At 36.0% G+C, this 16,975-nt stretch overlaps 1 protein-coding gene across 1 annotated transcript; it reads right to left on the reverse strand.

Annotated features, from left to right (window-relative positions):
* Window positions 1-1,069: 1,069 nt before the first annotated feature.
* LOC127843061 (uncharacterized) lies at window positions 1,070-16,975 on the reverse strand. The gene is made up of 7 exons (XM_052372861.1): window positions 16,888-16,975; window positions 9,837-10,507; window positions 9,043-9,169; window positions 7,900-8,067; window positions 5,525-5,689; window positions 4,880-5,000; window positions 1,070-2,930 (listed from the first exon to the last, which is right to left on the reverse strand). Exons 2-7 carry the CDS (start codon window positions 10,482-10,484, stop codon window positions 1,124-1,126), a joined length of 3,036 nt encoding a protein of 1,011 aa, XP_052228821.1. The 5' UTR covers window positions 10,485-10,507; window positions 16,888-16,975; the 3' UTR covers window positions 1,070-1,123.

A 16,975-nucleotide genomic window follows, 5' to 3' on the forward strand; every position in this document is an offset into this window, starting at 1 on the left:
AAAAAGGAATCGAAACCTGAAATTATTTTCCACTTTAAGTAAACAAGCGGGCAAGATGGCCCTGGGTTGCTCAGTTGATTTTAAGTGTTCGTATGCATTATCAAGATATAAAATGTAGTAATGTACTGGTAACAAATTATAATTCTAGAATTATAACTGCCACAATTTTAAGAAAAAATAATTTCCATAATTGTTTAACAGACAAACAATCAATCTTTGAAAGTATCTCTAAATCAAAACCCTTGGTTACATGTAAGCAGTACAAGATTTTGACAGATGGCAGCAACACTGACTGACCAGGATAACTCACCCTTGAGCACAAACACCTCAAGTGAGCAAAAATTCAAAGTCAACAAAATTTCATACAGTCATAAATATATCAAGCCATATTGGTTTAATTGCATAAAAGTATTAATTTTTAAAGCGAGAATATATGATCTTGTTACTTTTTGCATAAGAGATTAAACGATGATGAATAAAAAAACACTAGAATAAAGTTCTGAAAAAGTAGCAATTTTCTGCTGTGCAGTTGAAAACTACTTCATGTACGCTATTGGGAAAACCAAATTAATGATTATCTGTACAGATTGGTTCATACAACACATGAAAACAATTTTGGTTCTTCAAAAAATTAAAAAGTTTCAGTATCTTCGTAAACTTGTTTGTTTAAAATTTCATTAAAGTAAACAATATTTGATTGATGGTGCAATAGAAAGGTTGTTAATTAATATTTTACAATATTCCTTGTTGATATTCAAATGTTTGTTTAAAATTGCAAGAATTAATGCAAATGTTGACATTGAAATTGTATATACTCGCTTTAACAGTCACTTATAAACATTCAAAGGCAATAGCAGCCTTAATAGCAAAATCACAGCATAAAACGTTTATACCATTTATGCCTAGCGTCTAGAAAAAAAGGCCTTGGCAAACAGCGTAGACCCAGATGAGACGCCGCATGATGCAGCGTCTCATCAGGGTCTACGCTGTTTACTTAAAGGAATTTCTGTAAAAAAATATTCTAAATAAAGAAATAAATATACTAGACATCCCTAATTTTGAAAATAAATTGATCCATTTTAGAAGTATGGGAGAGTCCACTAGGCATAAATGGGTTAAATGTTTAAGGCCTTTGAGTTCCAAATATAATACTCTGCTCTACTTTTGCTTTTTGAAGCGCTAACATCATGTTATCCAAAAAGTTACCATACTCTTTAAAACTTTCGAATTGTAAAGCTTTTCTCCGCAAAGCGTTCTCAAACTGGGCAATTTCTCCTGGGAAATTTGAATCCGGTACAGTCAAAAGGAATTCATCGGGCTTTGAAGAGTTGTTGCTTAATCGTGAATAATTTGTCTCACCATTGGCAACAAACGCTTCATGGGGACGTGTGTATACAGATCTTTCACTAGTAGGTACAGACCTTATGTTTCCTTTATTACTAAACATCTCGGAGTTACTATCGCTAACTAAATTCCGCGAGGCGGTATTCTGTCTGGGAATGTTTGCATTAACTTGCGAGTTTTCGTATCTTAAAGCTTCATTATTATTATTTATATTATATTGACCACAACTAGAATTTGGGTTAGGTGTCACTAAATGTGAACGAAAATTGTGTACATCATCTCTATAAACATGCTTGCCAGAGCAGTCAGGGTTAGGTGTCACTAAATTTTCATGCTTATCATCAACATCATCACTTTCAACTACACCATAGCTTTCTTCAATTTCCATTTCTGACTCCACTACTTCTAGGTATTCCTGCCCTTCCACCATGTACGTCTCCACATTCTCATCTTGGTTCACAATAAGAACAATCTTGTCGCCATTTTCAGCATTTATCCCGAAAACATTTCCCACGTTATTAGAAGCCGTTGAATCTACGATTTCTTCGTAAACATCCCTAATTTGGTCACATTCTACTCTTTGGAATTGTAGCATATTTTCAGATACCGATTCCTTATTTGCCACCTTAGAATTAGGAACCAAAACAAACAGTTCTTCGTTGTCTTTTATTGTTCCCACCATGTCCGGCTTTTTTACGATGTAACAAGATTGCCCATTGTTGCCATAGACGCTATTTTGGCTGTTCACCAAATTTTGTAACTTGTTTATAACATCAACACCACTGTTCCTGGTTACATGTTTAGAAGCATCAGTTGATGCCTCCTTAGTTTTATTTCTATTTTCGCTATTATTTTCATCAGTTGAAACACCTTTCATCTGCATTGGAGCTTCCGTATTATCCTCTAGCAATGGTTTCATAGTCTTAGAACCAAGCAAAAGATCCTTTACGTTGCTTCCCCTTTCCTCAACTGCCATTCCAGACGTTTTTCCTAAACTTGCATTCGACGATATCTTAAATGCGTTCACGATTTCTCTTGCCTCTGCGTCAGTAATTTCCTTCTCAGCACCTTTCCTGACAGTCACATACACGTCTATTTCTTCATCCTTGTAATACACGCGATACTGCTCCTTATCATTGACATCGTCCTCTTTCTGAACTTCACAATGTTCTTCATTTATTATTACAATCTGACCTATATCCTTGGCTTGAATGACTCTTTCTGCATCCTCTTTATCTAGACCATGTTGATTCACAAGATGCTCTGATAGCACCCCCTCATTGTAAAACGTCCTTTTACACAGACTACATTCCACTTTGTTATCACATGAAAACTTAGTAGCGTGTAACCTTCCCCTACTAGCAAGCTTTTCCCTGTGTGCCGTGAACTTGTGAGACACCAAGACTCGCTTGTTTTTGAATGTCTGGTCGCAATGTTCGCACTTGTACACCGTAGCGTGCGACATGTAGTGGTGCTTCTTTAAAGACTTTATGGAGTCGTAGTAGAGGTTACACAGCGAGCACAAAAAGTCGGTCTTGGCCTCGTGGTACTTTTTGTGGGCCTTCAGCTGCCTCAAGTTGTTGAAGCTGTGAAAGCGAGCATACATATTTAACAAGATAACTTACATACTATCAAACCATTAATATCATTGGGATGAGCAAATGCAGCAGTTTGTTGTAAGTAAACATGTTGCTGGCACTTTCATTTGTGGAATTTTCTTTTTTTCCTTAATTTTATAAATCAAGAAATATCATGCTGCTGTGTTTGTCAGTAATTTGTCAGTAGTTTGTCAGTATGTTTCAGTAATAAATGGGACTTTTTGTGGCATTTGTACCCTATTATTAGTTGGTCAATCAAGAAAACAACTCATGGACTCGTATTAATTTTTTTTTACCATTAAAGTATTATTTAAAAACACAAAGAGGCTAATTACTAATTAAGCAGCGTACAGTGAAAACAGGGCTAAATGCATGTGTGTACAGTTTTGTCCCAGATAAGCCTGTGCAGGCACTTGCCGCTTTTATTGAATTTTTCATTCAATTTTTCATTTTTCTCTTCCAAATGAAAATCAGAAAGTGCCATCCCTGATTAGCCTGTGCATACTTAAAACATACCTAACAATGCATGCAACTTTAAGTTATCAAAGGACAAAGGCCCATGGTGAATCCAGTATACCACGTTCAACTTTATTGCAAGGGTTGAAATGCACCCTGCACGACTCAGGACAACATACGCCTGATATCATAAGGGTGATAAAAATTGCTAACTTTCAGCCTTTTCAATATTAGCCCCAAATTGGACAAAGAAAACAAAAACAAGGGACAAAATTGTCACAAAACCAGGTTTTCAATTTGAAAAAACAAGAGATGTGTTTGTCAGAAACACAATGCCCCTATTGCGCCACTTTGAAGCCATAACTTTGATCTTGACGAATGACCTTGACCTTTCACCACTCAAAATGTGCAGCTCCATGAGATACACATGCATGCCAATTATCAAGTTGCTATCTTCAATAATGCAAAAGTTATTAAATATTGCAAAACTTTAACCAAGGTTAAAGTTTTAGGTTAAAGTTTTGGGACAGAATGACAGACAGACAGACAGAATGACAGATAGACAGGCCAAAAACAATATACCCCTGATCATTCGATCCGGGAGCATAAAAAGTCTGATAAAGAAAGACAATTCAAAATGTGCATAGTTACCCCCTTGTGTAAGATTCAATCTATTTTTACTTGTGGCGACTTTGATTTCAATTTGAAAAAAGTGTGATATAGGGATACCAACGCAAAATGTGCATTGTTACTGATCAAAGTTACCCCCCTTGTTTCAAAATAAATCTATTTTTAGCCTTTGCGACCTTTACCTTGGAGATATTGACGTAATTCTTTTGCGCGACACACAGTCCAATGATGGTGAACAAATGTGCAAAATAATTTTAGAATCTCACAATGAATGACATAGTTATGGCCCGGACAAGCTCATTTATGGCCATTTTTGACCTTTGAACTCAAAGTGTGACTTTGACCCTTGAGATATTGACGTAATTATTTTGCGCGACACACCATCGAATGATGGTGAACAAATGTGCCAAATGATTTTAATATCTCACAATGAACGACAAAGTTATGGCCCGGACAAACTTGTTCCGCCCGCCCGCCGACATTCGCCAATCTAATAACCAGTTTTATCCTTCAGAAAACCTGGTTAAAAACTCACTGATAATCTCACCAGAAATATCCTTTTTTTACCCATATATATGCTTAGATACTCGTTTTGACCCTTTTGTTGTCCCTTAGAAAATCAAATTAAGTTAAAAACCTTTCTGAAAATTCTTAATAGATCCAAGGTTTAAAAGCTTCATTTCAAACTCTAAGATATTAATAAGCAGATGAGCAAAAAAATAAAAATACATAAGCATACTGTGAGTTACATGCAGGATGTTCTGGTTTTATGCTTGTTTCATGTAGCCTTTTAATATTGATTGTGAGTGGGAAAAGGGTTAATAAAGAATGAATATGCTAGTTCACATTACCCTTTTCCGCACACCTCACAGAATACAGGCTTGATGCCCTTGTGTCTCATCAAGTGTTCTTGCAGACTCTGTTGATATGGGAAGGACTTGCCACATTCCTCACACTTGAACGGTTTAATACCTGCAAACAGAACATTTGACAAGGATTTTTGTGTGCTTAGTACTTATTGAGCCTTGTTCTGAGAAAAATGGGCCGAATGCATGTGCATAAAGTGTTGTCCCAGATGAGCCTGTGCAATCAACACAAAGAAGCTAAAAGTGTCGTCCCTGATAAGCCTGTGCAGACTGCATTGGCTAATCTGGGATGACACTTTATGCACATGCATTTAGCCCAGTTTTCCCAGAACGATTGTTTAAATTACTCTGAAGGCATTCTTATTCAAATTTATATTGGCAGCTTACTACATAGGAATGATATTGTGGACTCATGTTATTATATGTCATGTAGTTATTCATGTTTCAAAATTGTGAAAAAATAAGTCACAAACGTTTCAATATTGTAATAAAGTGAGTCACAACTTTCTGTTAATTGTGAAAACTTGAGGCGCGAAATTCTCAAAATTGTCATGGTTGTGAACGTCTCTAAATTGTGAAAAACGGCTATTCCCTAAGAAGGACAGGACGAAAAGCCCCTTTTTATATCACCTTCGTGAACGCTGACATGTTTCCGGAGATAAGTGGCGGTGATAAAGCTCTTGCCACACTTGTCACAGACGTGCCGCCTCTCACCGTGGTACTTCATGTGCTCGTCTCTAACTGCCTTCGTCTTGAACCACTTGGAACACACCTCGCACTGGTACTGTCGCACTTCTGAAAATGAAACAGGGTACCGGTGTAGCGGTCCATTTTTTCCCCCGGCCAGTTTTTCCCCGGGGAAAATTTGGCCTAGGCCATTTTTTCCCCGGGGAAAGATTGGCCTAGGCCGTTTTTTCCCCCGGGGAAAAAATGGCCCAGGCCAATCTCCCCCCCCCCTTGGCCAAATTTTCCCCCCCTACTTAAAGCATTAATTGCAACATGACTCTCTGCCATTTTTTCTCCCCTCGGCAAATCTTTCCCCCCCTCCCTAATTAAGAATTTATTGCAAAATGACTTCAATTTTTTCAATGCGTCTGTTATATTTGACGCTCAAAAAAGCATTATTTCAAGATACAAAGGGACATAACTCCGTTATTAACAGATGATGTACAATGCCATTTGGCAAGCATCATCCCCTTATCCATATATATATATACTCATACTAAGTTTCAATGAAATCCGCCAAAGCACTTCCAAGATATGGCCCCGGACGGACAGAAAGATGGACAGACAACGCCAAAACAATATCCCTCCGCCTATCGCGGGAGATAATAAAAGATAAGGGGGTGGAGGCAGTTTTAGCAACTCTCAATCAAATTCTGTTGTTAAAACTACTTTTACATGGTAGGAGGGAAAAAAATGGCCAGGGGGGAAATACTGGCCTAAAAGTGAAGAATAAATGTAAAAGATAAGTAAAATAAAAGATAAGAGTGGGAATGCAGTTTTTGCAACTCTCAATCAAATTCTATTGTTAAAACTTTTACAAGGTAGGGGGGGAAAAACTGGCCAGGGGGGAAAACTGGCCAAAATGTGTAGACAGAAAGATATATTAAATGAAAATTAAGGGGGGAAGATTTTGACTAGAGGGGGAAGAATTGGCCTAGGCAACTTTTTCCCCGGAGAAAAAATGGGCTAGTCCATTTTTTCCACGGGGAAAAATTGGCCAGGGGGGAAGAAATGGCCTGTTACACCGGTATGCTTGGTTTTAACGCTTTGCAAGCTGGGAAATTTGTCGTCTGCTAAAATGTCGTCTGCTGAATTTTTAAAAATAGCATTTTCTTTGATTTCTTTTCAAAGAATACTATCAGAATAGCAAACAGTTTGGATCCTGATGAGATGCCACGTTCTGTGGCATCTCATCTGGATCCAAACTGTTTTTAAAGGCCTTCAAAATTCCGTTCCAACACTGAAAGAGTTAATATTTGCATTTTAAGAATCTTTAATAATATGTCAAGATTAAAAAAAAGTTTCAAAGGCAAAGATGGCTAGGATCAATTACATGACTAATGTTTTACATTTGGATGGAGTCTAAGAGGCAAAATAGAAAAAGTTATGTGTGTGGATATTTAATGGGCACAAATATTGCTTTTGAGTACTTTCATCAACCAATTCGTAGACTTAAGTCTAACAAGAACACAGCATAACGGGTGCCACGCTCGGCTGCGGGTGCAGTTTTGAATTGATGAAAGCTTGTCAGATTTTTTTTTTTTAAGAGGTCACAGTGACCTTGACCTTTGACCTAGTGACCCAAAAATGGGTGTGGCATGTAGAACACATCAAGGTGCAGCTACATATTTAGTTGCAAAGTTGTAGGTTGAAACACTTTGATTTTAGAGCCAATGTTCAAAACCTTGACAAAATGTTAAGGTTTTAGCAAGACGCGGACGGCGGACACGACGACGGACACGACATGACACAACGAGCTGGCTATGACAATACCTCGGGTTTTCTCCGAAAACAGCCAAGCTAAAAATAAAGAATATTTGTGAAACTGTTTTTTATAATAGTATAATACATTTCAAAAAGACATGAAATGTAATACATGTACCTGTTACTACACTATTCTTGAACAATTTATTTATGAATAAGAAAAAAACTTTCTTCTCTATTTATTTCTTTATTCTAAAGTCAAGGAATGGGTTGGTGAATACTGACCCAGCTTAAATTCTCACCAAGTTAAATTGAAGTACATAGTGAAAAGTAGAAAACTAGGCTAAAGTGTGACCTGCTACATGTTGTATAACTCAACAAATAGCGGACATGAATTTACATGTATCAACCATTATTACCTCTCAATTGGTCGTTGTCGGCTCAGGTATTCTGAGGTATTCTATAATGTAACCCGGGTACAGAAAACACCCTAACAGACACCCGGCCATACTTGGGGGTACTTATAAGTATATTTTCTTTACCTGCGCTGACAAGGACCATGCAAGCATTATTACCGGTATGAGAAATCATGTGACTTGAAAGGTTGGATTGTCTAAAGAACGTGGCACTGCAGACGTCACACTTGTACTTCCTGTCTGTCGTGTGGCAGACCATGTGACTGACCAGGTACTCTCGTATCGGGAACCTCGCATCACATATGACACAGCGGAACGGTTTTATACCTGAACACATCAGAGAGCACAAAATGGTACACATAACTGATGGAAAAATGAAGAAAATGTACTTGTACTCTTTTTTTCATTAAAATAAAAGTGTCTCATTTCTTTCTTTTGTGAATATGTTCATTAAACTATGTAAACTAGAAATTTTCCACAATGAAAATTAAGGTTAAATGAAAGATCATATAAATTTTGATATCATCAATGTTTATCAAAATTTGTTGGGCTTTCGTTTAAATCTCAAATATTACAGAAAAATGGCATATTCTCACACTGTGTTAACTTTTTCAGTGCTGGAATTAAAGGCCTTTGCAAACAGTTTAGATCCAGATGAGACGCCACAGAATATGGCTTCTCATCAGGACCCAAACTATTTGCTATTCTGATAGTATTCTTTGAAAAAAATCGAAGAAAATGCTAATTTTAGAAATTCAGCAAACAACATTTTAGCAGACAACAAATTACCCAGCATGCAAAGGGTTAACCTTGTTACAAGACACACTACCATTGATTTGAGAGACCACTTGCCTGACATCAGCAGTAGTGATCAATTAAATTTGTTAGCTTGATTGAAATGTATGGAAATGCAGTTTTTCTTTTCATCTGTGGGCCAAATTGTGATGGGGCCCTTCGAATGGAGAATTTTAGATAAGCATGATAACATGTTTATATTGTATGTTGTTTAATTATAAAACATTAATCAAATGCTTTGCTACAAATGCTCAATTCTTCAATGATTAAACTTGGCTGATTGCTGGAATTATTTACAAAAAAGCATATAAATCAATAAGTCAATTTTTGTCCGATGGTAGTCATCTTTAAAAAAAACTTTTATTTTCAGGTGATACTAGTGTTTAAATAAATACCTTTTGAGCAGGGATATTTAACAAAGATTTTGCCCTAATTTGGCCCTATACAAATCACTGGAATGCTAAATGTACAAACAATCTATTTTGTTTCAAACAAGCGTACCAGTACCTGAATGTATTGCCACGTGTTTCTTGTATATGTACTTGTTAGCCAGCATTTTCTGGCATATGTCACAGTACAGGGACTCAGTGCTGGGGCCATCAAGTTCAGACTCAGTATCATATAATTCTTCAACCTGAAAAAAATTAAATTAACCTTGCTCTGAGAAAACAGGGCTAAATGCACGTGCTTTAAGTGTCATCCCCAATTAGTCCCCACAGGCTAATCAGGGACAACATTTTCCACCTAAACATGATTTTTAATAAGAAGAGACTACCAGCACTTTAAATGAAAAAGACCAGAAAAGCAGAAAGTATTATCCCAGATTAGCCTGTGCAGTCTGCACAGGCTAATCTGGGATGATACTTTAAGCACATGAGCTAAGCCCCGTTTTCTCAGATCGAGGCTAAAATGTATTAATAATGGGTACATCTAGTGATTCCAGTAAGGTATTATGTGGTAACTACCTTCATAATTTTACTTTTAAACAGAATGTTACCAAATAAACAACTGTCATGCTGTCACAATTCTGACTTGCGCTGGATTTACATGTAATAAGTATATATTTTAGATATAAGTGCACTAACTTAGGACTTAAATAAAAGTATACACTGTATACAATTCATACAGTCCATTAAAACATGCCCTTTTATGTTATTTGAGCATTGAACATTTCTTAAAAAACACCAACCATCTATACCAGATTTGCTAACAAAAAACATTCCATTTAAGATTTTTAGTTGACTACCATCAGAATCATCTATTTGTAATGACAAAGGAAACTCAACAGTTGTAGACAGTACCTTAATTGTTTGTTCTGTCAGGTCATCACACTTAGATTCTGCATCATCTTTTTCATCTGCAACATCATGGGCTTGTTGGATTTTATTATGCCTTCCAAGCCCAATACTACACCTCTTTTTGTCAACATTTTCTATCATCTTATCAGTTTCCACAATGCATGAATCATCCAGTGAAGTAATTGCAACGCCAGAATTTGCTGTTTCGCAGACTGTTTTAGTTGTTGAAATTGAACTGCCTTCAATTTCAGCAGTTTTAACTAGATTTTTAGCTTTTGGGTCAATAACATGTACCACATTTCCTGTACCATCTGTAATATTAGCATTTTTTAATTGAAGGCGTTTATTTGGAACATTTCGGGCTACAGAAATGTTATTAGGTCCATTGCTTTTTCTTCCAACATTGAGTGAACCGCAAACTTTTTCATCGTCTAGTGTGAGTTTGTTTCGAGTATCATTTTGTAATAATTCTTTATTGTGGTTTCTAAATTCTGTCCTTGAGTTTTTCTTTAAGCCGTTTCTTGAACCTGCAGTCTTAAGATGATCCTCATCAGGGTCTAATACAGTAGATAGAAGACCTAACTCTTTCATTTTGAAGGTGGGTTTTACTGTCCTTGTTGATCTGCGGGCGATACCTTGGCTGTCGCTCATTTTTATGAATCTAACTGCAACATCTGAAACATCAATCAATAAATTTAGGTCGCAGTGGTGTAGTGGATATGTTGACCACCTAGCAATCACTGGTTTGATCCCCACTGTGGGAGCGTTCTTTACATTTTCCCCATTGACACCAAGTACTATTACTATTTAAATTGTTTAACCCTTCCCACTCAGAAACCAAGTGAAAATGGCTATGTGAAAACAGAATAAAACCAGAACAGCCTGTGAGTAACTCGCAGTCTGTTCAGGTTTTATGCTGTTTGCTGCTCATCAGCATCTAAGGGTTTGAACTGAAACCTTTAAAACTTGTATATGAGAACATACATGTATGTACAGCTCAAAGTTCTTCCTTGTAAAAGCAAAAACCATGTTGAAAAAATATTTCCAACAAATGACTATAAAATTAAGTTCAATCAACTTAATGCTTCGTAACAAACACAATACCTTTTATCATATCAAATTGCGTGTCTTTTGTGGACAAATGCCAAAAACAAAAAAATTATTAAAGATGCGTTATAAAACAGAGACTAGATGTTTTCAATTGATGGTTTTAGCAAAGGAAAGTCAAAGGTTACACAGTAATAATGTATTTCACCCAAGTGTCTGATGGTCTGATGTTATGCTGTCAGTTGAAAGTTTCTAGTGTATAAAAATGTTATTTGAATCAGGACACATTCATAGAGCCGTGGTATCGTTGCTGTATGTTTAATGTTACATGATGTCAACACACCACATGCAATTTGCGTAAAAAAACTTACATATTTCAAAATTTAAATAACTCTTATGTATTTGCATAATTGTTTTCAAATTCAGAATATCTTGGCATTTTCCACTGAAACATGTAAACAATTTCTTGATTAGTTGTGTGTTAGAAAATTGATTTAATATAATAATTCTTCAAGCACACCATATTATCATGTAAGTTGTTTTAATTTATGCAAAAGAGACATATTCATGATATGTGTGTGTACATTTTTGCCAGAAAACAATTTACTTGGCTCATATTACCTAGTACAATTCACTCTGAATTACATGTGGCAATTTAACATAAAAAGCCTTTGCAACTCCCAGCAACCTGCAGGGTGACAGCCGGAGTTGGATTAGTGTTACTATTATTTAGATAATATTTACATTAAATGATAAGGTCGCCAATTAACAGTCATCCAGGATACTTGTAAACGAGTTATGGACGTTTCGTGGCACTAAAATTTGTGTTAAAAAGGGGTTGACGTTTCGTCCCACTGATAATATAAAGGCGGATAGGCGTGAATAATGCCGTTTAGGTGTGAGTGATATTGGGGTGTATATTAATGTAGTGAATTACAAAAGTGTTAACAATTATAATTATATATAATAACAAGAGGGCCTGAAGGCCCAAAGTCGCTCACCTGAGATAACAAAATATTATTGGGACAAATATGCTGACCAAGTTTTATGAAGATCGGAAAATAAATGTGGCCTCTTGAGTGTAAACAAAGTTTTACTATAGCCATGTAAAGAAAAATGCCCCGCCCCCTGGCAGCCATGTTTTTAAACCAACGGCATCATTTTAGAACTCTTCCAAGATATTATCGAGATGAATCTTCTGAGTAAGTTTCATGGAGATCGGACAGTAAATGTGGCCTCTAGAGTGTTTAACAAGATTTTACTAAAGCCATATAAGGAAAAATGCCCCGCCACTTGGAAGCCATGTTTTTAAAGCAACCAAAACCATTTTTGAACTCATCCAAGATATCATTGGGACAAATCTTCTGACCAAGTTTCATGATGATCGGAAAATAAATGTGACCTCTAGAGTGTTAACAAAGTTTTACTATAGCCACATAAGGAAAAATGCCCCGCCCCAAAGATGGCCATGTTTTTCAACCAACCAGCATTATTTTTGAACTCGTCCATGATATTATTGGGATGAATCTTCTGACCAAGTTTCATGCAGATCGGACTATAAATGTGGCCTCTAGAGTGTTAACAAGATTTTAATATAGCCATATATAGCCATATAAGGAAAAATGCCCCGCCCCTTGGCAGCCATCTTTTTCAAGCAAACGTAACCATTTTCAAAATCATCCATGATATTAATAGGACAAATCTTCTGACCATATTTCATGAAGATTGGACAATAAATGTGGCCTCCATAGTGTTAACAATGTTTTACTATAGCCATATAAGGAAAAATGCCCCGCCCCCTGGCGGCCATGTTTTTCAACCAAAAGGCATCATTTCTGAACTTGTCCAAGATATTATTGGGATGAATCTTCTGAGCAAGTTTCATGAAGATTGGAAAATAAATGTGGCCTCTAGAGTGTTTACAAGGTTTTACTAAAGCCAAGGAAAAATGCCCCGCCCCCTGGCCCGGGTGGCCATGTTTTTCAAACAACGGGCATCATTTTCAAACTCGTCAAAGATATTATTGGTCTGAATCTTCTGACCAAGTTTCACGAAGATCAGACAATAAATATGGCCTCTAGAGTGTTAACAAGATTTTAGTATAGCCATATTAGGAAAAATGCCCCACCCCTTGGCAGCCATGTTTTTCAAGCAAACATAACCATTTTCGAACTCATCCAAGATATCATTGAGACTAATCTTCTGACCAAATTTCATGAAGATTGGACAATAAATGTTGCCTCTAGAGAGTTAACAAGGCAAATGTTAACGTCGCACGATGGACGACAGACAAAAAGCGATCACAAAAGCTCACCATGAGCACTTTGTGCTCAGGTGAGCTAAAAATAAAATGATTTATTGTTGGTATAAAAACATTTGTGCATAGTTCATTATGTTTAATAAATATAAAACATGAATTCAGGCCTTTTCCGCTCCATTTTGGGAAAACGCCACACTGGAATTTTGGGAATTTCTCGTCGTGAAAAACCCAATTTTGGGGAAAAAAAGAATCGCAAAACTGGTGTATTGGGAAAAATAATCGCATGTAAATAGTGTTTCTTATATTTCAAAGGATGTTAACTGGTAAATAACAACTATTTTGATAACATATTATTTAAAAAATAACAACAAAATTTTATGAACATGTGTGGTAAGTGCAGGTTTTTTATCTGATTTTGGAGGAAGGGCCTGGCCTTTTTTTAGGGGAAAAAAATTGCGCGAAACGCAAGATTTTGGGGCAAATAAGGAAAGTCTTAAATAATCAATTTAACATATTTTACTTTTTTTAAACAAATTCAAGGCAACAGATAATTTAATTATGCAATATTTTTCTATTTTCTACACTGGATCAGGTGAAAGTGATATTATGGGCATTTTTCACTGTTGAATTGAGCTGAAAGTATTAACAGGTCAAAAGAGTTAGTTAAAATGTGGTTACTAACCAATTATCTGCAACTCATCTTGCTACCAGTTGTTTATAAAAATATATTTTATATTCAATATTTTACGTGACTCACCCAGTCCTGTAAACCGAAATGATCCGTAAAACAAAATGGTGTCTTTGTTTCGTATGAATGAATGTGCACTAAAACTAAATTTAGGTTCACATCGTACATGCATGATCAGTTGTCAAACAAAAGTACGGTTGATATTAAAATGCATTATTTTTCTCTTTCCGGGATATTGTTTTAGTATGTTGGTGCTGCATTAACAAATATAAGTGTATATGAAGTGGAAACACCAAAAATAAACAACGGTTGCGATAGACACCTATAAACTGTTAGATGCCCATTATATCACTTTAACTTATATATTTAAATTTTTTTTTTCAATTGGGATAAAAACCACCAGATTTGCATTGGGAATGGGGCCGATATTCGGACCCGTGGCATAGGGCGGAAAAGGCCTGTGAAGTACTTTTTTTTTTTATATGTATATGTACTCTATACATAAATAATAATATAACATGAATTCACAATCATACAATTTATTCAATAAAGAACTAATCAAATGAAGTTGGTCTTTTACTTTTAGAAATTGCTTATGCTTTAATTTTTAATCGACTCACAAACTATCAATTAGCGGTATGTGCCTTTGTTTAATTAGCAAACAATTAATTACAGACACGGGCCTTAATGTACTGACAGGCCTTTAATGGCCAATTAGTAACCAATTAGTACCAAGATCTATCCAAGGGCCACTTTGAAAGGATGTGTGTTTTATTGGAACCAGCGCCTGTACCGGAAGGTGGAGCACAAGGGCCTCGCCACGACATATGCGGCAAAGGGCGACATGTTCCTCTTCTTTAGGAAACTGATGTTGTTGCCATATTTGAACAGCTGAAGCTGCCTGCTGAACAGCAGGCTTGGCGAAATTGCCGGTCTGCTGGTCCTGACCAGACCAGCAGATTATCATTTGGTCCGGCAGGTTTAACAACAATGTCGGTCCCCGCAACCGGCAAAATGTGAAATAAATGCAAACAAATAAAATTTCTTTCAAAGTTGCAAATTTGAAGAGCAAACCCTTACATCATGATAATGAAATGGCTCATTGTTTTGATGCTTGCAATGAGTTTGTTTCATACAATTAGCAAATCCAACTGGTTACACAGCTACTTCAAACGAAGTCGCAAAATTGGCAACTGCGTTCTAACAAAAAATATCTTGATAGCTTTAACATATTTTTCAAGTAGATAAGGACATACAAATATGAATTTCTTTATGAAGCATGGTTTTAAAAATGTTGTTTATTTAATATAAACAATGGTCTAGTGATATCTTTATAACATGCACTCGTCATAGGTTTCCAAAAATGTTATCATTTTACATTGTACAAGTTAGTGTCCGTTAACAGCAATTTTATTTCCGATACTTCTTCTTACGTTAGTTAACGTTGTTATAATGCCTAAATGGATATCATCAGTCTGTTACATATAGTTTGAAATTGAAGAAGATTGTCTAGACTATCAACGCAAATTGATTAACACCGAAAAACTGTTCTCTTATTAGGCTAAAGCATTGGCTGTGGATTGTTAAGCTAAAATAAAAAGTTTATGTTAATGTACATAGTTGTGTTGTGTTGTTTTTTTGGTCCGGCTAAATTTTCTCCGGATCTGCACATTTTGAAATGCCTGTCCGGAAGAGGGTTGTATATTGTTGTTTATGAATGTATTTATTATACAAAAATATCGTTGAACTTATTGAGTTATTCCGACATACATTAATGATTAACAAATGGTGAACATATTGTTGTTACTAGTTAATAACAATAAACCATAATTTAGGTCAGAGGTCCTATACTGAATAAGGTACTGTAAATCTACATGGAATTGGAACAGACGTGGATCCGAGGGTTGATGTGGCAACCAGACACGCTAACAAAGGAAAGTCTGAATTGATAAACTGACCGCAGTTGTATGACTAAAAACCGAAAGAAATTAAACAAAAACTAGGTGAGTCACAGTGAGTGTTGTAGGTCACTGTTGTTGTGTTGACAATATTGTTTTTAGTACTGTTCGGAGACACGAATTACTTAAATCTACACAAATTTTCCCAAATCTACCTAGTAATTCAACTCACAGCTTTATAACCCAATCACAGGCAGCAGTATCATAAATTTGCTCCCCCCTCCCCCGAGCTTACCCCAGGGGTTCCATATTGTTAAATGTACACCTATTGTGTTTGACTTTTCAACAACGAATATTGACAAAATATAGCGAGAAAGTCAAATTTAATTGAATATTAAAGTTATTAGCCGAGTAGGAGATTCCACAATCTTTCACCTATAGGCATATAGTGCGTTTCATACCTTGTGTATATATAATACATATACAGGGGGGGGGGGGGGGGTTACCTGTCTAAACCACAAACTCATACGAATGGTACCATTAAAACAATAAATAATTGCTTTTTAATGACTTAGTTTTGCTTTGGTACTCTGTATCTGCCATATTGGAAAATTGACCCAATATTGGTTAGGTCGCAGTACACCAATATTTTGCATGTCGGGTTATGTGTTGGAGCCTACAAAGTCGATAACAAATTGTGTTATTCGATACAGAATACACTGTTTTAAATTTAAACATAAAACATGTCAGCGAGGAAAGTGTGTTGAAACATCGTCGTGTTTTTATAGGGTGCATGCAAAGTATAACATCCGTAGGTTGCCAATCAGGTAAATTTAACATGTTTATGAAGTTTATTCATTATTTTCTTCAATTTGTCTCGAACGACGTCTGTTTAGTGAAGTGCACGGATTCTCTGCGTTGAATTGCACCCATGTTTATGAAGGGGTGAATATGGACTGCCAGAGCCGCCATAGCAAAAATTATCAAAGCCAAAGGCTTTGGCAGTCCGTTTATATGGACTAAAATCTACCCGAATCCGTATTTTTTTTACTTCAAAACATTATTGCATATCAATTATTACAGATAAACCGATTTGTGGCCGTTTCTTTTTTCACATATATCATTAAATAAAGTTACAAAACGTTAAAAAAATGTTTTTACCCAAATTTAGCTTTGTAAAAAGTAGTTTGTTGTGTCTTTTCTTATGGCAAATTTATTACCAAGGGAGGTAACAGATACTTCAAAAAAA

This window comes from Dreissena polymorpha, chromosome 8 (assembly GCF_020536995.1).
Source record: "Dreissena polymorpha isolate Duluth1 chromosome 8, UMN_Dpol_1.0, whole genome shotgun sequence".
Lineage (NCBI taxonomy): Eukaryota > Metazoa > Mollusca > Bivalvia > Myida > Dreissenidae > Dreissena > Dreissena polymorpha.